Genomic DNA, 18596 nt, shown 5'->3' on the forward strand with positions numbered 1-18596 from the left:
GTATTGCGGGATCGAGTCGCGTGCCGTTTTTCCGTCTATCATGCTTTTGTTATGTGTTATGCTCGGTGTGAACTGAAGGGGAAACCTGGCGTCCCGGCATAAAGCACCACCAACACAGGAATCGGGGGAGATCCCTGCCGGGCGCATGCTCGAATTTTACCGCTGCAAACGAAGGATGATTGTTACCGCGTATCCTTTGGCTTGGTTTGTGTTGGTCGCTTTCGGCTAGGGGAAACTGATTTCCTATATAAAGTGCAAGGATACGAGCCGACGTCGTGTCATTCGCTGCCAGGCTTCGGTCCGGTGAACAAGAGATTAGTTTTACGCACTATTTTTCCGACCCGTGTACATACATAGATTATTGGGCAGTTCTTTAAGTATTTTATCCGGTTAACAAGTTATCGTGTGCAACAGTGCTTAGTGTTTATGAGACAAAGTGGACGCTTTGCTGTTTAGTGGATAGTAAGAGAGTTTTTGAAGATAGACGCACGTGGAAGGGATAGTGTGCGTGTGCGTAGGACATGCTAGTATGGCTTCATCACAGATCCAAGTTCGCCCACCGATGGGTCTCTTGACCACGGTGGCCGATTTGCCGCCAAGCTTCAAGGCGCAATATGTCCCCACCGTTACCGTCGCCGCCATCGCTAAGCTCACCGCCGAGTCGCCGCTTGATTTGACGGTGAAGCAGTGCTTCGGGGGTGCGATTACGCCTCCTTTGACGCCATCGCCGCTGAAAAAGCGATACCGCGATGAAAACGATGAGAACCATGATGGAAATCGAGTCAAACAGATTAAGGTCGAACAGACAGAGCTTGATACGAAGGAAGCCACACCAGTGAAACCAGTTAAAAACGGCGCGGCTCCAAAGAGTTCAAAGAACCCTCCTCCAATGGTTCCTATTTCGAAAGAGCGTCGAACGAAAGCTGCCAGGAAGTTAAAATTTGACGAAGAAACAACGTCGCCAGTGTCCGGTACGATTATCATTTCACTGGAAGAAGCCATCAACGGCGATATGCCTCGTGAGTCCGGTGATATTGATCCACAGTTCAACTTGGTGGAAATATCGGATGAAGTGCGTGCTGAGTTAGCTACAATTCCCAACGTGATAGGTGCATACAATTGCAAACTGTGTCGATTGGAATTCGAGGATGCATTCGGCTTAGCCCAGCATCGGTGTGCGTGTATAGTTCTTCTCGAATATCGTTGCCCGGAATGTAGCAAACGATTTAATTGCCCGGCAAATTTGGCATCGCATCGTCGTTGGCACAAGCCAAGGGATCAAGTAGCTAAGAAGGGTGACGGAGGAGAGAAACCCGACAATGGAGAGTGCAAATATCGTTGTGAGCAGTGTAACAAGACCTTCAAACGTCCCGCCTATCTGAAGAAGCATCAGTTGACACATAATAAGGCTAAAAATAAATCCAAACATAATCAATCAAGTGCCGAAACTGAAACAAACGCAACAATCATCACAGCATCCGCTAGCTACCGTAGCAGTTCGGGTGAAGAATCCAATCACTCTACCAACAGCAGCAACACGGTCTATGTAAATCGAATGACCGAAGCACCACAAACTGTGTTCACCGTAGTGGCCAGTGAACCTCCCCTGCAGCCGGAGTTGGTCCATCATAATTACCACATCACCACCGCCACTGGTGGCATGTTCCAGTCGCAACCTTCAACCACGGAACCTAGCGAAATGGGGGAGGATGACGACGAAGACGATGACTATGAAGAGCGTGCCTTGGTGATCAACGAAGACTATCAAATGGACCAGGACATGGAGATGGACCACATTCGGTCGGCGTATTGCAATCGCTTCACCGAGGAAGAGAACATTGCCGCCGCCGCGCTGGCCCATCTTCGCAACGGACCTTCGGTAATCCGCCACACGACCGCACTGGTCGTATAAGGACGCGGAAGAGGAACCCATATACTCGTAAGTTGCCTAAAAACAAGTAGTTGCTTAAGTACTTTCATAATCATTTTCTAAAGCGCCGTAAAGATAGATGAAAGAGGTAGAAGAAGAGTGGAAACGAGTCATAGTGTTCTACTCCAAGATTCACGCTTCAAATTTAGGGTTATCATTTATTTAAATTGTACATTTTGCGAATCACAAATCAGCATCACACCAAATGAAAACTTGCCACCAAGAGCAGAAGACTGTATGTACATAGCTTTATAGGAAATAAGACTGTGGAGCAAAGCTCTGTATTTATACTAGTTTCAAAATTAGATTTTAGATCACTCGGGTATGGACGATTCTGTTGTTTTTTTAATATGTTCTGAAAGTGCTTTAAAGTTTGAGGGGGAGCCTTTTCGCTTATTTTCACATTAAAATGCATTTTAAATTTTTTGAAATTTTCAAAGCCACCAAAGAACATTCGTTCAAATTTTCGATTTAAAAAAGAGCGTTTCAAAAATGGGAATTGCGATCAAAAATGGAACAAGCAATTAAAATTGTATTCAAACTCTTTTTACAAACAATAAAAAGAGACAATGATCAATCAAATGACCCTTATTTTATTTTGATCCATTGATTTTCCTATGATATGTTGTTTTTTTTTGCAGAAGAAATCTAAAAATATGATAATTCTCAAAGTACGAATACCCACATTTCAGTGCTGCATTCAAATTTAACCACTGTAGCACTTTTTTCAGTTTATCAACATTACACAACAATTTCGGTATGAACATTTTCTAAAAACTTAAGAAACCATTTTGGTAATTTGACAATTGAGTTTCTCAACTTATTATACAACAAATAGGGCAACTGTTTTAGTTTTTTGTCTCATAGCTTAGGTTAACGATAAAAGGGAATGGATTGTTTTTATTAGCAACTCTTTTGAAGTTATGAATATTTCTCGCTTAACTTTTCAAAAGGTCCTAAGTAACATTTTTTTCATGATTTAATTTGAGTATTGCAATCAACAGATTGACATGAAATACGTTGATTGCATTATTCAAATTAAATCATGAAAAAATGTTACTTAGGACCTTTTGAAAAGTTAAGCGAGATTTAGTGTATAGTTATGTCTCCCAAAAACGCCTGCATTATGTCAGCTATGCCAACAGAATTGTCCACCCTGTCCATACTTCTGTACATTCGATTTGGAATTTTCCAAAGATTTCTAAGTCACCCAAAGATGAGTACCCATCTAGTCAATCAACTTAGCATTAAGATCAGAGCTTATTTATTAGTTTATTTTCTAAATCCTATTTATTTGATCAGATCTCTCGCTATCCTTTCGAACATCTTTCAGTAGTTTAAGTTAATAGTTAATAGATCTAATATCAATTTACGTTAGAAACCATTCCAAGTTCAATCGGAATCGCGACGTGTACAGACAATAGACATTGCACATATAGAAGGATTAAACATTCCATAAAAAATGAAAGACATTTAGTGAGATAGGTTTACGTTTCAGCATCTTCAGTTCATTGCCATGATCATTTTATTTATTCTCCCGGTATGCTTTGGAAAAGTCAAAAGCACACAGGCGCAGGTTCGGGGTTAGCTTTTGCAATCGAGTGGAAAATTGTGCCATATTATAAATGTAGCAAAACAAAAACGAGAACGAACGTTCCCAAAAACTGTCAAAAGCTTCAAACAAAATAGTAGGTTTACAAACAAGGAAGGATTTAAATCATAGTGTAGGTTCTAGTCAACATCGAACAACGATGAGGTAAAGATTCTAGTCAAGGATCTAGTCGGCTTACTTGTGAAGAGTCTAGTCACAATCAGTTTCAAAAACAATTAAGCCAAAGTCAGGGTGTTACTTCTAGTCAACAATATTCTGGTCAATTCAATTCGTTCTAGTCCAAAAACTAAGTCAATATATATAGATAGCTTTCAAATGATCTCACTCTAGTCTTATTTTCTAAAATTCGCTTAGCATTCGATAAGTTAAGTTTTATTTAAAACAATTCATACGTAATTAGTTTAACTTTATTCCTAGGTTAGTAATAGACGTATTTTTTTTTTAATTAAAATTTCACAATAAGATTTGTAAATATAGATCAACGATCCACTGCTACAAATGAGTTCCATTACAATTATTTAATATGTACTTTAATTAATTGTCCTTAGTCTAGGTTTATTTATTTGTATTACTATTTAGAGCTACTATAATGGAGTAGAACACCGACTCACCACCATAAAAAATCAACTTAGGAAGCGAACAATCATTTTCTCTTCATATTAAACAAAACGATTGCAGACAAAATCTTGCATTAAGATCGAACAAAATGACATGTGATATTAGATGAGTAAGAGTTTTTAACGGAAGCTAAATCTTTACACACGTACACTTATACATGTTTCAACTTTTCGTCTCAAAGCAGCAAACGCGTACATATTTGTAGTAAATTCTAAGGTTAGTTAAGATGAACCAATCAACAAACAAAAAAATATTTTGTATCTTTTATGCCTAAGAGTTTGAAATAAAGTATTTATTGACACGAAAATCATTGTTCTTCAACTTTTCACATCCACTTTACTCCTAATAAAATGCACCGAGGGAAGAACGCTGTTCAGTGCACATTTGCATCTTGTGCCGGATACGAAATCGAACGATCCCACCTTGAGCCCGCATTTGGGGCATTTCAGTTTCCCTTTGGTCCATTGTGATTCTTCGACCTCCGCTCGAACCCACTCGGGTAGGTGGTCCTCGTGAATGAATACCTCTGCGTTCTCCGCTACCGTTTCGCAAATTTCACCATCCTCGTTCTCACCAGCGGCGTTTTCGTTATGAACCGACAGAATGTATCCGGATTCCGTTTCCGATAGTATGTGGGCACATTTTTTGCATTTGATGATCATGATATTGCGACTGAAAATGTGTTAACAAATGAAATCAGTACCAGCGGTCTATTAATATAATTATATTAATAATCTTATAATAAGTATGAATCATTTTGGTTCGACATTTTTCACGCAATTAGCTACCATTTTTGCCTTTCGCGTATATTAAGTACTAGTTGACCCGGCAGACGTTGTCCTGCATAGTAGGCGAAAATGCGCGTTATGAACTGCCCATGCGAATCTTAATTTTAGTTTTTCACGATTTACTCAACCTTGCTCGTGATTTTCGCATGGGTAAATATCATATAAACCCATCGGAAGCGATAACGAACTTATCTGCTGAAGGAATGGAGAAAATCAATCTAGCCGTTTTTGAGTTATGCGGATACGGATACACAGACCATTTCATTTTTATTATATAGAAGATAGAAGAAGAAGAAGATATTCAAAGGCTATAGGATCACTCCAAAACCGAACTTTTGATAGAAGGCTCGGAGACCCATAGTGTTATACCAATCGACTCAGCTCGACGAATTGAGGTGATGTCTGTATGTGTGTATGTATGGGTGTGTACAAAAAAAATGTGACACACTTTTTTGTACTTAGTCTATTCCAATTATCCGGAATTCTTCCTGATTTTTCGCTATTTAAACTTGGCCCAATCGGTCATTTCGTTCCGAAGTTATTAAAAAAAACATTGTTTTCTCCCAATTTTTCCCTTAAAAAAATTCAAAATCGATTTTTTTTTAAAGCTGCTACAATGCATTTTAAATTTTAAATGAACACAAATAAATGTGAATTGATGGAAATAACTTAATCTATCTCCCTAAAGTGCAATTTTGACCTATCTTATGTGCTTTTCTTGTTACATTTTATAATACACGAGAAAGGCACCATCACCGCTAGGTGGATTATTCTGGGTTTTTAAATTTTGAGATGAAACTTTTTTTTTGTGGTTTACTTTACCGTTTATTGTTATTTTGGTAATATTTACCATATTGTTTGGAGTTTTAAACACTCTAATTCTAGGTGAAAACCCATATCATTGATATCATTTCTGTTGTCGGAGTTATTAACAAAGTATTTCAGTATTTTCACACAAGTTATTCTTGTTATGCCGCGGATAGAACAGATTTTACCAGCGAATGAAAGACACCTCCATCCGTCCAGTATTTCCACAAGCTTCTGCTGGATAACCGTCCATGCCAATCCGACACGAGCACATGCACTATGGGGGATCCCCATACAAGCGAGCGGTCAAAAATAAAATTGGACTTTTAAAGTGATTTTCCACTTAGTTTTAGCTGTGTATGGTCGAAATAGCATGAATATACAATTTCCAACCCCCCCCCCTTTGGGGATCGTCTATGAATTACGTAATTATTTTTTTCATAGGTTCGATTAACGTGACAAAGCAAACCTATTTGGGAAGTTGAAATTTCGTGCGTTTTCTTAAGGAGAAGGAAGGGGCTGTACAAAACTAAGTTCAGCAATTTATGGACATTATGGCGGCGATCATGTTAAATGACATTAATTTCATGACATTCCGTGATATTTTTTGTTCTCACTCTCATGCCTCACAATTTGTATTTAGAACAATTTGTTTGACAAAGTACTAGGATCTGAAGGATCATAAAGCATTAAATGTTAATCAAATAATCAGAATTGAAAATAACTTTTGAAAAAGGGTATTAGCAAATTAGAAATCGCAATCCCATGACATTTTTACGTGTACAAGTTATTCAAAAATGAGATTAATATATTCTCAAAAATGTGGACATTCATTGTGGAATGTAAGAATGCTCCATTCTTCCGAAAAGCAAAATTCTTTTAATTTAAATAACAACACTATTTGAATTACTTTTGATTTGTTTTCATGATTTCTACAAGTTATATACAGCATCATTCTTTTTCTGTGTCAAGGTTTAAGTCTTCAATGATATTTTCTTCAATTCCATCAACGATGGAAGATGAGATAAATTCATCTAAAGTATTAGAAGATAAAGAACTTTTGAAAATCTTCAAATATTACAAAATTACGCATGGCATAAGAATAACTAAGTGAAAAATTTTTTCCAACGTCTCCTCGTTATCCAAATCGAGCTTAAAATGGATCTGATTCATGTAAGGCACGAAGGAAAATGTCAACATTTGCCTCTCTTGATCATTTTCTTGCATTATGAGTTCTAAATTTCTTCAACTGTTTATATTGACTTTCCGCTGGTTGTTCAGCCAGTGAACCTCAAAGTGTAGATGAGTGAATAAATATTTCCCTACCATTAGCCAGACATTCATGAACACTAGCAGGAATTTCATACGCTCCGTTCTAACTAAGATATTGTTCGTCTTTACTTTTGCAATAAACATGTCGGGAATTATTGATTCCAGGAGATTTATAAATATTTACATATTATGAAATCTCATATTTAGTTCTCCATCAGTAGCTAATGAATAGCTCAGAAAATTAGGTTTAGAGAATGACTCAAACCACTCAAGCCCCAAACGCATTTCAGCGGAATGGCGACGGAAACGGTAAAATTTGACAGGAAATATATGAGCGAACTGTTAAATCCTTCCGTTACCGTTGTGCTGCATTGCATTGGGGGTTTTATTCATTTACTCCTTTGAAAAGTTAATTAAATGAGCTCAAATGGTTATAAATAAAGTCGAAGTTATTACCAATAAATGTATTTTGACCATACCCTTTGAGCGCATAGTTCAGTCTGACCCATTTTCAATAGGAAACGATGGGACTAGATTTCCCGTCGAATGAAACTTGTTGCGAGAAAATCGGACACAAATAAGTGTCTAAATGGCGATTGCGTTCTTTTGCGCACATACATACAGACGCGCATGCACACATACAGACATCACCTCAATTCTTCGCGCTGAGTTAGTTGATATATACCACTAGGGGTCTCCGGGCCTTCTATCAAACATTCGTTTTTGGAATGAGCATTAACCTTGGAGTACGAGAGAGGCAAAACACGGTAAAAAACAAATGAAAAAAAATCAGAGTGACTTAACTCTGTTAATTGCAAATACTGGCAAGAAATTCTTTCGGGACATTTTAGTCGAAGCTTTGTCCTTGATGTGTATCATAAAGAACCCGGGGATTCCTGAGGAAAAAAGTTCTTCACTATCAAAGTTGAAAATAGCGTCGTTTTTGGAAAAAATATTGCTTCCGCATTTTTTCAATTTTTTTCACAGTGTAACCATTAGTTTTTGCACACCATTTAAAAGCTTATACAATAACCTTTGTAATGATGTATTAACATTGAAGAAAAAACATTTAAAAATATTTCAATAAATAGTTGAAAATAAAATATTTTTTCAGAAAATTTGCTAACTTTTTTACCCATTTCTGACTTTGCCACCTTATATCTTTGGAACTAGTGCACCTAGAGACTTCAAATTCAGAATTTCTCTTAATTAGAGTATTGACAATGGAGAGAAAATATTTTAAAATAATTCGGAAGACATGACATTTTCGATTAATGACCGCCCGAAATCCTATAGTGACATGGTGATATTTCAGCTGTTTGGCTGCCGCAGTATTGGCAGTTCTACTCCGCCACGCGTTGTAATAAGTACGTGCAGCACTGTAGGGCAGTTTAAATTTCAAAAAAGCTCGAAAATTCCAACTCCCATACTGCCGTGAATCGCAAGTAAAAAAGTGAAAACGAGAAAATCGCTTGCAAAAGTTTAGCATGTTTTCTCTACTATTTATGTGTTTAGACCAGGGTTTCGACTTTTCGTTTCAATGAGACCAAAGCAAGCGTTTTTCGGGCCAAGGGAAAATCTTGTTTCGTTGTTTATGTTGAAGATCATCTTTCACCCATTAATCTTTTCTCTAGAATTAGCATTGGAAGATGAACGAAAATCTTTCCTATTAAATGAAAATCCTTTTTCGTTTCATTACTTTCACCTCTCACTCACTTTTCGCGAGAATTATCGCAGAACAATTACAAAATTGTATGGCCGCGCCGGGATTCGAACCCAGAATAGTAACAATAATAGCTGTGGGGATGCGCTTACTTTAGCCACACCACCACGCTATCTGTATGAAAGCGTTAAGTTATTTGTTCCACATAAGCTACTACCATTAGCATTGATGATGCCACGAAAAGACTCGAATATGAAAGAAAAAGAGCAAACCAATGTTTAGCGGTAATCAAAGTGAGCGAAAAATTGTTATCACTCTCCAGGCCACGGTATACCGTGCTCCAGGCTGTTTTTCGTTCCCGAAAAGCGACTTCTCCCCGAAAACTTTCGTGAGGGAAAATCATGTGCTCCTGAGATTGAGTGAGCATTATGAACCCTGGTTTAGACTGATTTGATATAAAATAGCCATGCTATAATACAGAATTAATGATTTTCTAGTAGAAACATTGTTAAAACTATTGATATCAATCATTTTTTCCAATAATAATTTGAGTGTGACTGACATGCCGTTATATTCTTCACCCACGCGAAAAGTAACCGCAAGTCAGTCACACTGTGAAGCCGATTCTCTCATTGCATCGTTCGTTCATAGCAGCGCAATTCAAGACAAAATTTTCAAAACGACCTATCTGCTTTTGTAAACAAAGATTCAAACGACGATTTGACGAATCTGATAGCTCTCCCACGCAAACCAACACCAGATCGTCAAATCGTCGTTTGAATCTTTGTTTACAAAAGCAGATAAGTCGTTTTGAAAATTTTATCTTGAATTAGTCTAGGTAGGGGAAAGTGGGGCGAGATGGCCACCCTGGTAACCCTTGTAACACTCTTTCGAATTCTACTGATTTTTCAATGAAACACCGTTATGATGACCCGTCTTTGACATAAGTATCAATAAACACTGAAAAATGAGGGGCCCTCCTTAGCCGTGCGGTAAGACGCACGGCTTCAAAGCAAGACCATGCTGAGGGTGGCTGGGTTCGATTCCCGGTGCCGGTCTAGGCAATTTTCGGATTGGAAATTGTCTCGACTTCTCTGGGCATAAAAGTATCATCGTGCTAGCCTCATGATATACGAATGCAAAAATGGTAACCTGGCTTAGAAACCTCTGTCCCAGTGTGGGGATGTAATGCCAATAAGAAGAAGAAGAAGAAGAAGAAACACTGAAAAATGACGTTTCAGTATCTTGAAATCTGGTTTAAAAAAAGTATTTTATTGATGCCTATATTTACTATCGATATGACCACCCCCTCGGGGCAAGACGAGCAAGGACCAAACATTATTTCAAAAGTGTGCAGAATTTATTTAGAACATTGGATATATTTCTTGCACTTCTAGGGATTATGTTCCAATGATGTTTCGCTTGAAAATTTCGTATTCCATGTTGATTTGTTGACCACCAGTGGCCACTGGCACATTACGAGCTGTTTCCATCGAGTGATCAACCGGTTGCAGGAGAAATAATGTTTTGGCTAGATATTGCACATTTTCCACCTTTTTAGACAACTGTGCAGAAAATTTCTGCACAGTGAAGATTTCTGCACACCCATGGTACGCCAAGCTCTCACGCACACATGTGTTTAATTTGATCTCGTGCGAAAGAAACTACACTTTTCAGGTGATTTTTGATCGTTAAATCCATACATCTAATCGGCATAACTGGTGAGTAATAACTATTTGTTTGTTTTTTCATCATCTTATCGGCATATCTATTCCAAGAACAGAGATCGATTTTGAAATGGAATCCGAATTAGCAGATTACCATCGGGAGGATGACGAAATCAACCCTTCGTGTATCGACGTAGAATATTTGGATTCTTCATATAGAAATATGGAATTTGACCCGAGTGAAGATCCAATTGGAGGTACCCCACCGAATGACGAGTTTGATTTCGAAAAATTTGGCGATTCAATTGCAGTTCCGGGAGAATCGGTAACTGGAGAGAGGAAGGGCGGTAGCTTTTCGCAAGAAAAACTCCCGGATGGTCTCTATGGTTGCTGGGTGCTTGTTGCTATTCTAGAGTTCGAGGGACATTCTTCCGGAAAGGAAATTGGCAAGTGGGGTGTTGCTGGAAACACGCCTGAAGAATTCATTCGTCAGTGCTGGCTGATGTCACAGCAATATCTGAAGCGGGAAGTTGTTTCAGATGCAACGAAAATGGCGAAGCTACTCCTGCATGGGGTAAGGAGCATCCACAGGAATCGGATTTTTTACGGTTTGCTTTGTTCAACGATAAGATAGATATTATCCCGTTGACAAAGTTACTGCAAACCTTTTGCATAATTGGAAGAAGAAGGAAATTCACCTTCTTCTGCATGTTAACTCACTTTCCGTAAACAACAGAACTGTGTTTAAGTCAGTGAAGGATTTGCTTTTGCAACCAGAATCTCGAGACAGGGCTGGCGCTGCATCCAACAAAACAGTTCAAGATCTTGCCAAAAAGCTTCGTGATAAGGATGGAATCAGTTGGCAAGCTCAAGACATAGTTTGGATGATGTGAGCTAATTCCATTTACACTGTTGATCCATGCCTTCGAAAAAATTTAATCGACGAAGCCCCGCCAGCTCACTTGATCAAACTGTTTTCCGCTAGAGAACAGCCTGTGATTCGTTCCATAAAACGAAAATTTTCCATGGCTCAAAGTGTAAATACAGGCTACCATGATGAAGTAGTTTTATTCGAAAAACTTTTGATGAACTATAAGTATAAGTTCCGTCTGGTCTGAAGATCGGATTGTAGGTTGCGAGAGGTCTCGATCACTCCGATTCCTCTTGGTGGATCCCGAAGCTTGGCGGCTTGTAGGCGTTCGTCTCGTCGTCCGGCCAGTGAACCACATAGGCACCTACGGGCCAGGGAGGAATTCCACAACTCCCAGGAATCGTCGCTGGAAGCTAATCGCCGGCCACATTCCATTCTCGGTGGCCTCGAGTACGCTGACTATTTGGGCAACGAAACTGCTCGGATAGCGTGGGTTAGCACCGGTTAGCGAAGACTCACCCACTGACAGCATCAGCACACCATTAGAATTCCGCATATGCGAAGATTGCACCAACACCACCGTACGCAACGTCTGCACCATCAACTGCCATCCACGAAGCTAAGCCTCACCACCACCATCGCCCCATCCACCGCTGGACATCGCGCCTGAGCTCGAGCCGGAGCCACACGACAGGTTAGATACCTTTTATTTTTGTAACCAATACATCTTGAAAATACGAAATTTAGAAAAAAACAGTCAGGCCGTCGATTTTGTTATATTCCGACCGACTGAGGGACTGAAAGAAGCACGGCCGTGCGAATGCACAAGTCCATAGTGGAACTTGCATGCAAGTAGGATTGATAGGACTGGTAACGAAAATTAAATTCCTATTAACGAACTTGGAGATTGTTTTAGGCAAAGGAAAGATTGATTGATTGGTTTTTTTTTAGAATTCATTGTCTGGGAAGGGAACTGGGAATTAACTCGTAAAGGTTGGGAGTGATTTGGTCGGTTCGTTCTACTTTTTTCCATGATTTTGACGGACTCGCCCTGAGTCTCGCCGGGTATCTTATCTTGCTGCTTCACAAGCAAGAGATTTAGGTCGTCTTGCTTGGCGCTTAAGTGAAGCCAGTTAAACGGAAATCAAAGAACGGTTCCAACTCCAAAACTCCCCGTTACATTTTGGCGTTACAGAAACCGTACACACTTTCACGACTAAGATGGACCAGCTGAGACGATGCATCGAAGCATTAGAAATGCGAGATGCTGTGGGAGAATCATTTATTTCTGCAGCAGAGAATACGGTTCGAGCGGAGGAGACATGTTTTTCAGATCAACTAGCGGCTCGAGTTCGTGAACAAGATGATGTGGATCATTACTGATGTCATTGAAGGTTTTATCTTCTTGGTTCATCAAGGGAAAGATTTCAGTGTTTTACGTTGAATAAAAATCGAATCAAAATAAACGTTTTTGTAGTTTTTATTCAATGTGGTGCATTATGCCTAACTGCTTCTCTGAATTTTCTTCAAATCCAAGCTGACCAAGCAAGACCTAATCTTTTTCAAGCTCGATTGTTGGATCGAATCGACCACCTCGAATGTAACCACATTAGCGGAACAGGTTTTCCATTGGATAGTTTGAGAACTGCTCCATGACTTCCGCTACTACCATAAGCATATCACGGCAGGCACATTCTATGTATGTTTTTTTAAGGCGCATTTTACTTAGTCCAAAAACAACCTCGATTGGGTTAAAAAATGGACAGTAAGCTGGCAGAAAAATCGGAATTATACCCACTGATCGCAGATAGTAGATGATCATGGGGTCACAGTGGATTCGCGCGCCATCTAGTATCCAAACAGAAGATTGTCCGGGATACATTTCAACATCCGTAGAATTTGTTATGAACTTCCGGCAACAATAAAAAAATTTACTTCGATTGAACGTACCTTCCGTACTGAAAACTTCTTTCATCCCATTCTGAGCAATGAAACACAATAAAGAAACTCTTGGCTTCCGGACAAATTCTCCACGACAGATCAGCCGTTTTCCTCGTACTCCATAACCTCGGGTTCTCAACATTCCTCGATTATCGAAGCTGACCTCGTCGAGAAAAATCAAATTGTGATAATCCCATTGAATGTTTTGCAGCTCCTCACAAAATCGCACTACATCATCTGTATGGATTTGCACAGCTCTACGCTCCAGAGCTTTCCATGAAAAACCTTCATGGTGAAGTATTCTACAAATGGACGATGCGGATATTGTTATACAAAACGTTTTTTCGAACACTTCTTTGGCTTCATCCAGGTAAATTGTAGGATCCCTTTTATAAAGCTCCACAAGCCATTGTCGTTTTCCCGCTCCAAATTTTTTGGCATCTCGAGCGTACTCCTTTTGGGAAAAACCTCCATTCGTCTGGTAATTAGTAATCCAGTTGGTGATTGTTGAGATATGCTTCCGGTAAAGCAACGCCAACTTGGCCTTCGACAGCCCCAGAAAGAAAAAACCGTATAGAGCGTGATGAACGGTGTTTTCTGACGCACGACGTTTGCTAATTTGTTGAATAATATCTCCCATCTTGGAAATGAAGTTAATAATTATTCATTTACCGCAAACTTGATAAATAATTGCAAATTACCTTGATTTACTCCACAGCAACGTTCAGCATAAACGTAAACAACATTGAGGTCAAGTAGTATTTATCTGTTTATCTGTCATTTTTTAGTAGTATTGGTGAGTGCGAACGCATATCTGTCATTGAAACGCAAATTAAAAATTGAAATATGTTCCAACACATGATAAGGTTAAGGCAGGTATTTTCGTCTTTTCGTCATAGTCTCGAAAACCAATAAAAGAGAAACTGTTTTGACAAAGTCATCCGTATCAAATCGTAAGCTCAGGAGATACGTTCTGCTATATTTGAGTTCTAGCAAAAGGACGTCCCTTTCGATGTTTTTAGCCCCTATGACGATGGACGGAAATACCTGCCGTGTCCCTACTTTTAATCAACTCTATCATTAAAATATTTTGAAACAGGCCATACTACGAAAATGCGCGAAAGTAAACCAGCTGAAACATTCTCAGATTTTTCAGAAATAGTTGGAAGTGCGAAAGAAAACATGGACGTCCTGAACATGGATTTCGACGATTTTTTCAGCACAACAATGAACACCACCCAGTACGTGATCAATCAGTGCAAACCTCGACTGACAAAATTAAACACATATTTTTTAAAAAGGAAAGTTCCAATCAAGATGAATACACCACTAGGTGTTCCAATCTGCCAAATTCACGATTCAGCCATCTTGGATTTTAGTATGGGAGAGCCAGCCGGTTTGTTTATGTTTTGCACCGAAAATGAATTTTTCACCCCCGCCTTCTTCTCGTCCATAAATTGCGCAGACTGCAACACCTAGCTGTGTATTCATCTTGGTTCCAATCTGGAAGTGAGCCAATGAATCAATGCAATCTATTTACGAAAGAAAAACAAATGAAACAGAATCAAAGTGATGGATTCCTTCTGCAAGACATGCCAAAAAAACAGGCTGCCCTCACAGGAATATCAGAAGAGAGGAAAACTTTATTGCTCTTCGTTACCGCTCGTCAATAACGATAGTAAATAATACTGGACGAATTGGCCAGAACAGTAAACCTACAGAAATGTTTCAAAAATGCTATCAAAAATAATCTTTTAACCTCGATATTATTAACCAGTACCAGGGATTGAATCCTAAAAAGAATGAACAAATCTCTCACTTATCATCTCTGTTTACATATATAGCATACCGCGAGAGACTTTTTTCGCAAGCTGTCATGATTCGCGAAGTCGAAGCAAATTCTGTTCTTCCCTCCTATGGGAAATCCCATTGCTATCTGTCAGAGTTTGAGTGAAACATGGCCGCCATCTCCTCCTCTCTGTTGATCTACTGTAAAAACCCATAAAGAACTGTCATTGTTTGTGTGAAGAATTTTGCTTCGATTTCGCGAATAGAGAACTGATTCGTGAGGCTATACCCCATGATAAATTTCTTTTAGAAAGCGCCAAACGCGGAGAGCACTGGCTCTGATGATGCATTTCAACTTGTTCTACACAGCTGTGTAGACCAACCAACACGAAATGAGCGAAAACAAAGCGAAAATCACAATTTTTCTGTGGGGGCTGCCTATCCCATTCTGTTTTTTCGAACTTGTATACAAGTTTGATAAATCGGGAACGATTCGCGATTTGGGCGTAACTTATTTTGTAATCAAACATTGTTTCATAAATTCCGTAGAATGCTAGCGTTTTTATTCAAAACTAATTCCCTTATCTGATAGAGGGAAGCTTAATCTGTCGAATGCATACTATAGTTTTCTCATGAAATGCTCGCATTATCAGGAATTTACATTCCAATGTTTGTTTACGAAATAAGTTACGCCCAAATCGCAAATCAGTCCCGAAATTTGTTATCATGGCTTGTTATGATTCGGAAAAGTTTTTGCCTCTCTTTTATCGTTGTTCGTTATCTATTGATCTATCACAACTGGATCTCAAACAACGAGCTCCATCGTCGTTGTCACCAGAGGCCGATAGCAACAGAAATTCGGGATCGGAAGTGGGGCTGGGTCGGCCACACTCTACGTAGGGCTCATGGCGGCGAAGCCTCAATAAAGAAATAAAAGAAATAAAAGAAGTCGACCGAAATCTAACCTGGTAACAGGTTAAAGCGATAGCCGGGCAACGCTCAGGATGGAGATCTTTCAAGTCGGCCCTTTGCACCACCGGAGGTGTACAGGATCCATAAGTAAGCAAGTTATCTATTGAGAGCGATTTCTGCAAACCCTGACCAGTACTAAGCAGTACGGGGGACTCCAGTAGCCTTGCGTGCAAAGGCGTAGGATTGCCAATCCGGAAATGGAGTTCGATTCTCGGTCCGGTCTAGGATGTTTTCGGGTTGGAAACATTCTCGACTCCCTGGACATAGTGTATCCATTGTACTTGCCACACAAGATACATACTCATGCAATGGCGGGCATAGAAAAGCTTTCAATTAATAACTGAGGAAATGCTAAGCATATGCGGTATTTCGGAAAATTTCGTTTCAGGTGGTTCGAAACGAAATTCCGCGGAATTTCGCGGAATTTGAGCATGGCGAAATCTGATTTCTTGATTTCGTTTCGTTTCGTAAAATTACAAACATTTCGCTAGAAAAAAACTGACTTCTAACGGAATTCCGCGGAATTTCGAAACAAATTCAAACTAATCCATACTTGATATTATAAAAAAAAATTTGGCTGCGCCGTTGAACAAAATCGTTTTCAAAACTTTAGGTTATACATTTTTTTCTATTAATGCTTACTAACCCCATTCTTAGTCGACAAATACGTCTTCAGTGTTTCCATGGGAATGCGATCGTGTTTTCGTTTCTGGCTGTCTGATTTTTCTGTCTCTTTTTTTATTCGGCTGGGAAAATGCCTGTTTAGAAAAAAAAAGTTTAGTGGAAGAATAAAAGTGTTATTTTTTTTTCTAAAGTGAATCGTGTTTAGTGAAGATTTCAAACGCACACAATAGCGAAACGACGGCTCCCTGGAATACCAGTGGTAGCAGGTGTTGTCTTCTGCTTTCGTGGACAACGAGCAACGAGCACGCGAAAATTTGGTGAGATCTTTTAGTAATATCCGTACCATCCTGGGCCGGACCACGATTTAAACTAGCCGTCTCCAGACTGGGAGGTGGGAAGTCTCTTATTGGCGCACGGGATATATTTAATATATTGTTTATCATTATGTTTATTGGGAAGGAGTTTAGAACAAAATAAACTCTTGGAGTAGGTTGCTCGACACGTTCAAAACTGTCATTGAATACTGGCGCTAATTCAATAGGTCTAGCACACAAATAAACCAACCTCATCCCACTTTTATAACACTAAACAACATGAACCTCGGCCACATATTGTGTTCCCAAACAAATTGACACTATATCACGGTTGGACTGTAGCTAGTAGCTACTAGCTACTGTCCAAGCTATTGTAACGATCGTGCAAGTTATAGGCTGAATTTCATACCAACCAATAACCATCATATTATTCGGATAGTTTTCAGCAGCAAACTAGAACATTCTATTATTTCATGAAACTCAAACAATATGGCATCGTCCCCTGTTTAAGTTCAAACTAGTGAAATATCTTTAAAACAATCTTATCCTACGGAAGATGGCGCATCAATGTTAATTAAATCTATTAAATGCACTGTATAATAGCTATGCACATTGTATACATAGGGTATACAATTCATAACCATCTTTACAACGCCATAAATCGATACTCTGTCAGTTCAATGTATCGGCTATCAGAATCCTCATCTATCTTTAGGAACTGAACGTAAAGGAACGGATGTGGCATTATAATATTATAATATATAAAAGCGTCATTTCGGCACTTATAACCTATTCACCTTTCTGTACTATTTGAAACCATTCTAATGGGTTTATTATCTATTTTGTAATGCACGAGAGGGACACCGTCGCCGCTGGGTGGATTGGTAGGAGTTAACCGAACAAGAATTAGTGATTTTTAATACCAAAATTCTAAATCTTTCGATGCTTGGTCATATGCAGTGTTTTGTTAACTATCAATGCAGCAGCATGAATGGGACATTAGACAATCATTAAGTAACAATTCAAAAAGTGCAAAAACTGTTATTAAATGGAAAGGGTGGAATTAACATTTACTGTCACTTTCCAAATATTGGAGCAGGACTCATGCGAAATTATTCTATTGGTGATGGTTGATCCCATGATGTTGGTTGTTACTAATTGATTTTTTAGTACTATAAGAGGTCTGCATTCATTATTATTTAATGTGGGGATGCGCATGGAACGCATGTTCGCCGTGTGACTCTAATCGGGCTAATCAACTAAAGTATTATCTTGTTTATAGTTGTAAACGATAGTGCATCGGTCAATATTACATGAGCCTATATTTCAATTCGGTTTGTAGTCTATGTCAGTAAAAATTACATGTTTTGGAATGCGCGTATAATCTTGTTTCCTTTTGCATGCAGAACGGTCGCGCGATCATCGAAATATTTTGTTCTGCGTTGTGCGAATGAGTAAATTAATTAGCAAGTTTAGTGCGCGTCCGATTCGCAGAACGATCGCGCGATTATCGTACTATTGTGTTCTGCTTTGTGCGGTCGATAAGTCAATTAATTAGTGCGCGTTCGATTGTGATTTTGTTCCACCTCGATAAAACTACACGCTACACCCGGCATACCGTTTACCAAAACGAACCCCGCCACACTTCCTTCCCAATATATCCAATATCCCAGTGATTTCTCGTGGAAGTGCAGATGACTCGTCGGCTTCTACCAAAGCGAGTATCACG

At 39.2% G+C, this 18596-nt stretch overlaps 2 protein-coding genes across 2 annotated transcripts in view; one reads left to right on the forward strand and one right to left on the reverse strand.

The window, feature by feature from the left end:
* Positions 1-287: 287 nt before the first annotated feature.
* LOC134225700 (zinc finger and SCAN domain-containing protein 26) lies at positions 288-4467 on the forward strand. The gene has a single exon (XM_062705995.1). The coding sequence runs from the start codon at positions 530-532 to the stop codon at positions 1910-1912; it is 1383 nt and encodes a 460-aa protein (XP_062561979.1). The 5' UTR covers positions 288-529; the 3' UTR covers positions 1913-4467.
* The window catches only part of LOC134225701 (E3 ubiquitin-protein ligase RNF180-like), a 28362-nt gene continuing 13811 nt past the window's right edge, over positions 4046-18596 (reverse strand). Inside the window, exon 3 of the mRNA XM_062705996.1 lies at positions 4046-4832. Within this exon, the coding sequence (XP_062561980.1) occupies positions 4478-4832 (355 nt within the window). The 3' untranslated portion in view covers positions 4046-4477. The remainder of the gene's footprint in view (positions 4833-18596) is intronic.

Source organism: Armigeres subalbatus, chromosome 3 (assembly GCF_024139115.2).
Source record: "Armigeres subalbatus isolate Guangzhou_Male chromosome 3, GZ_Asu_2, whole genome shotgun sequence".
NCBI classification, from domain to species: domain Eukaryota; kingdom Metazoa; phylum Arthropoda; class Insecta; order Diptera; family Culicidae; genus Armigeres; species Armigeres subalbatus.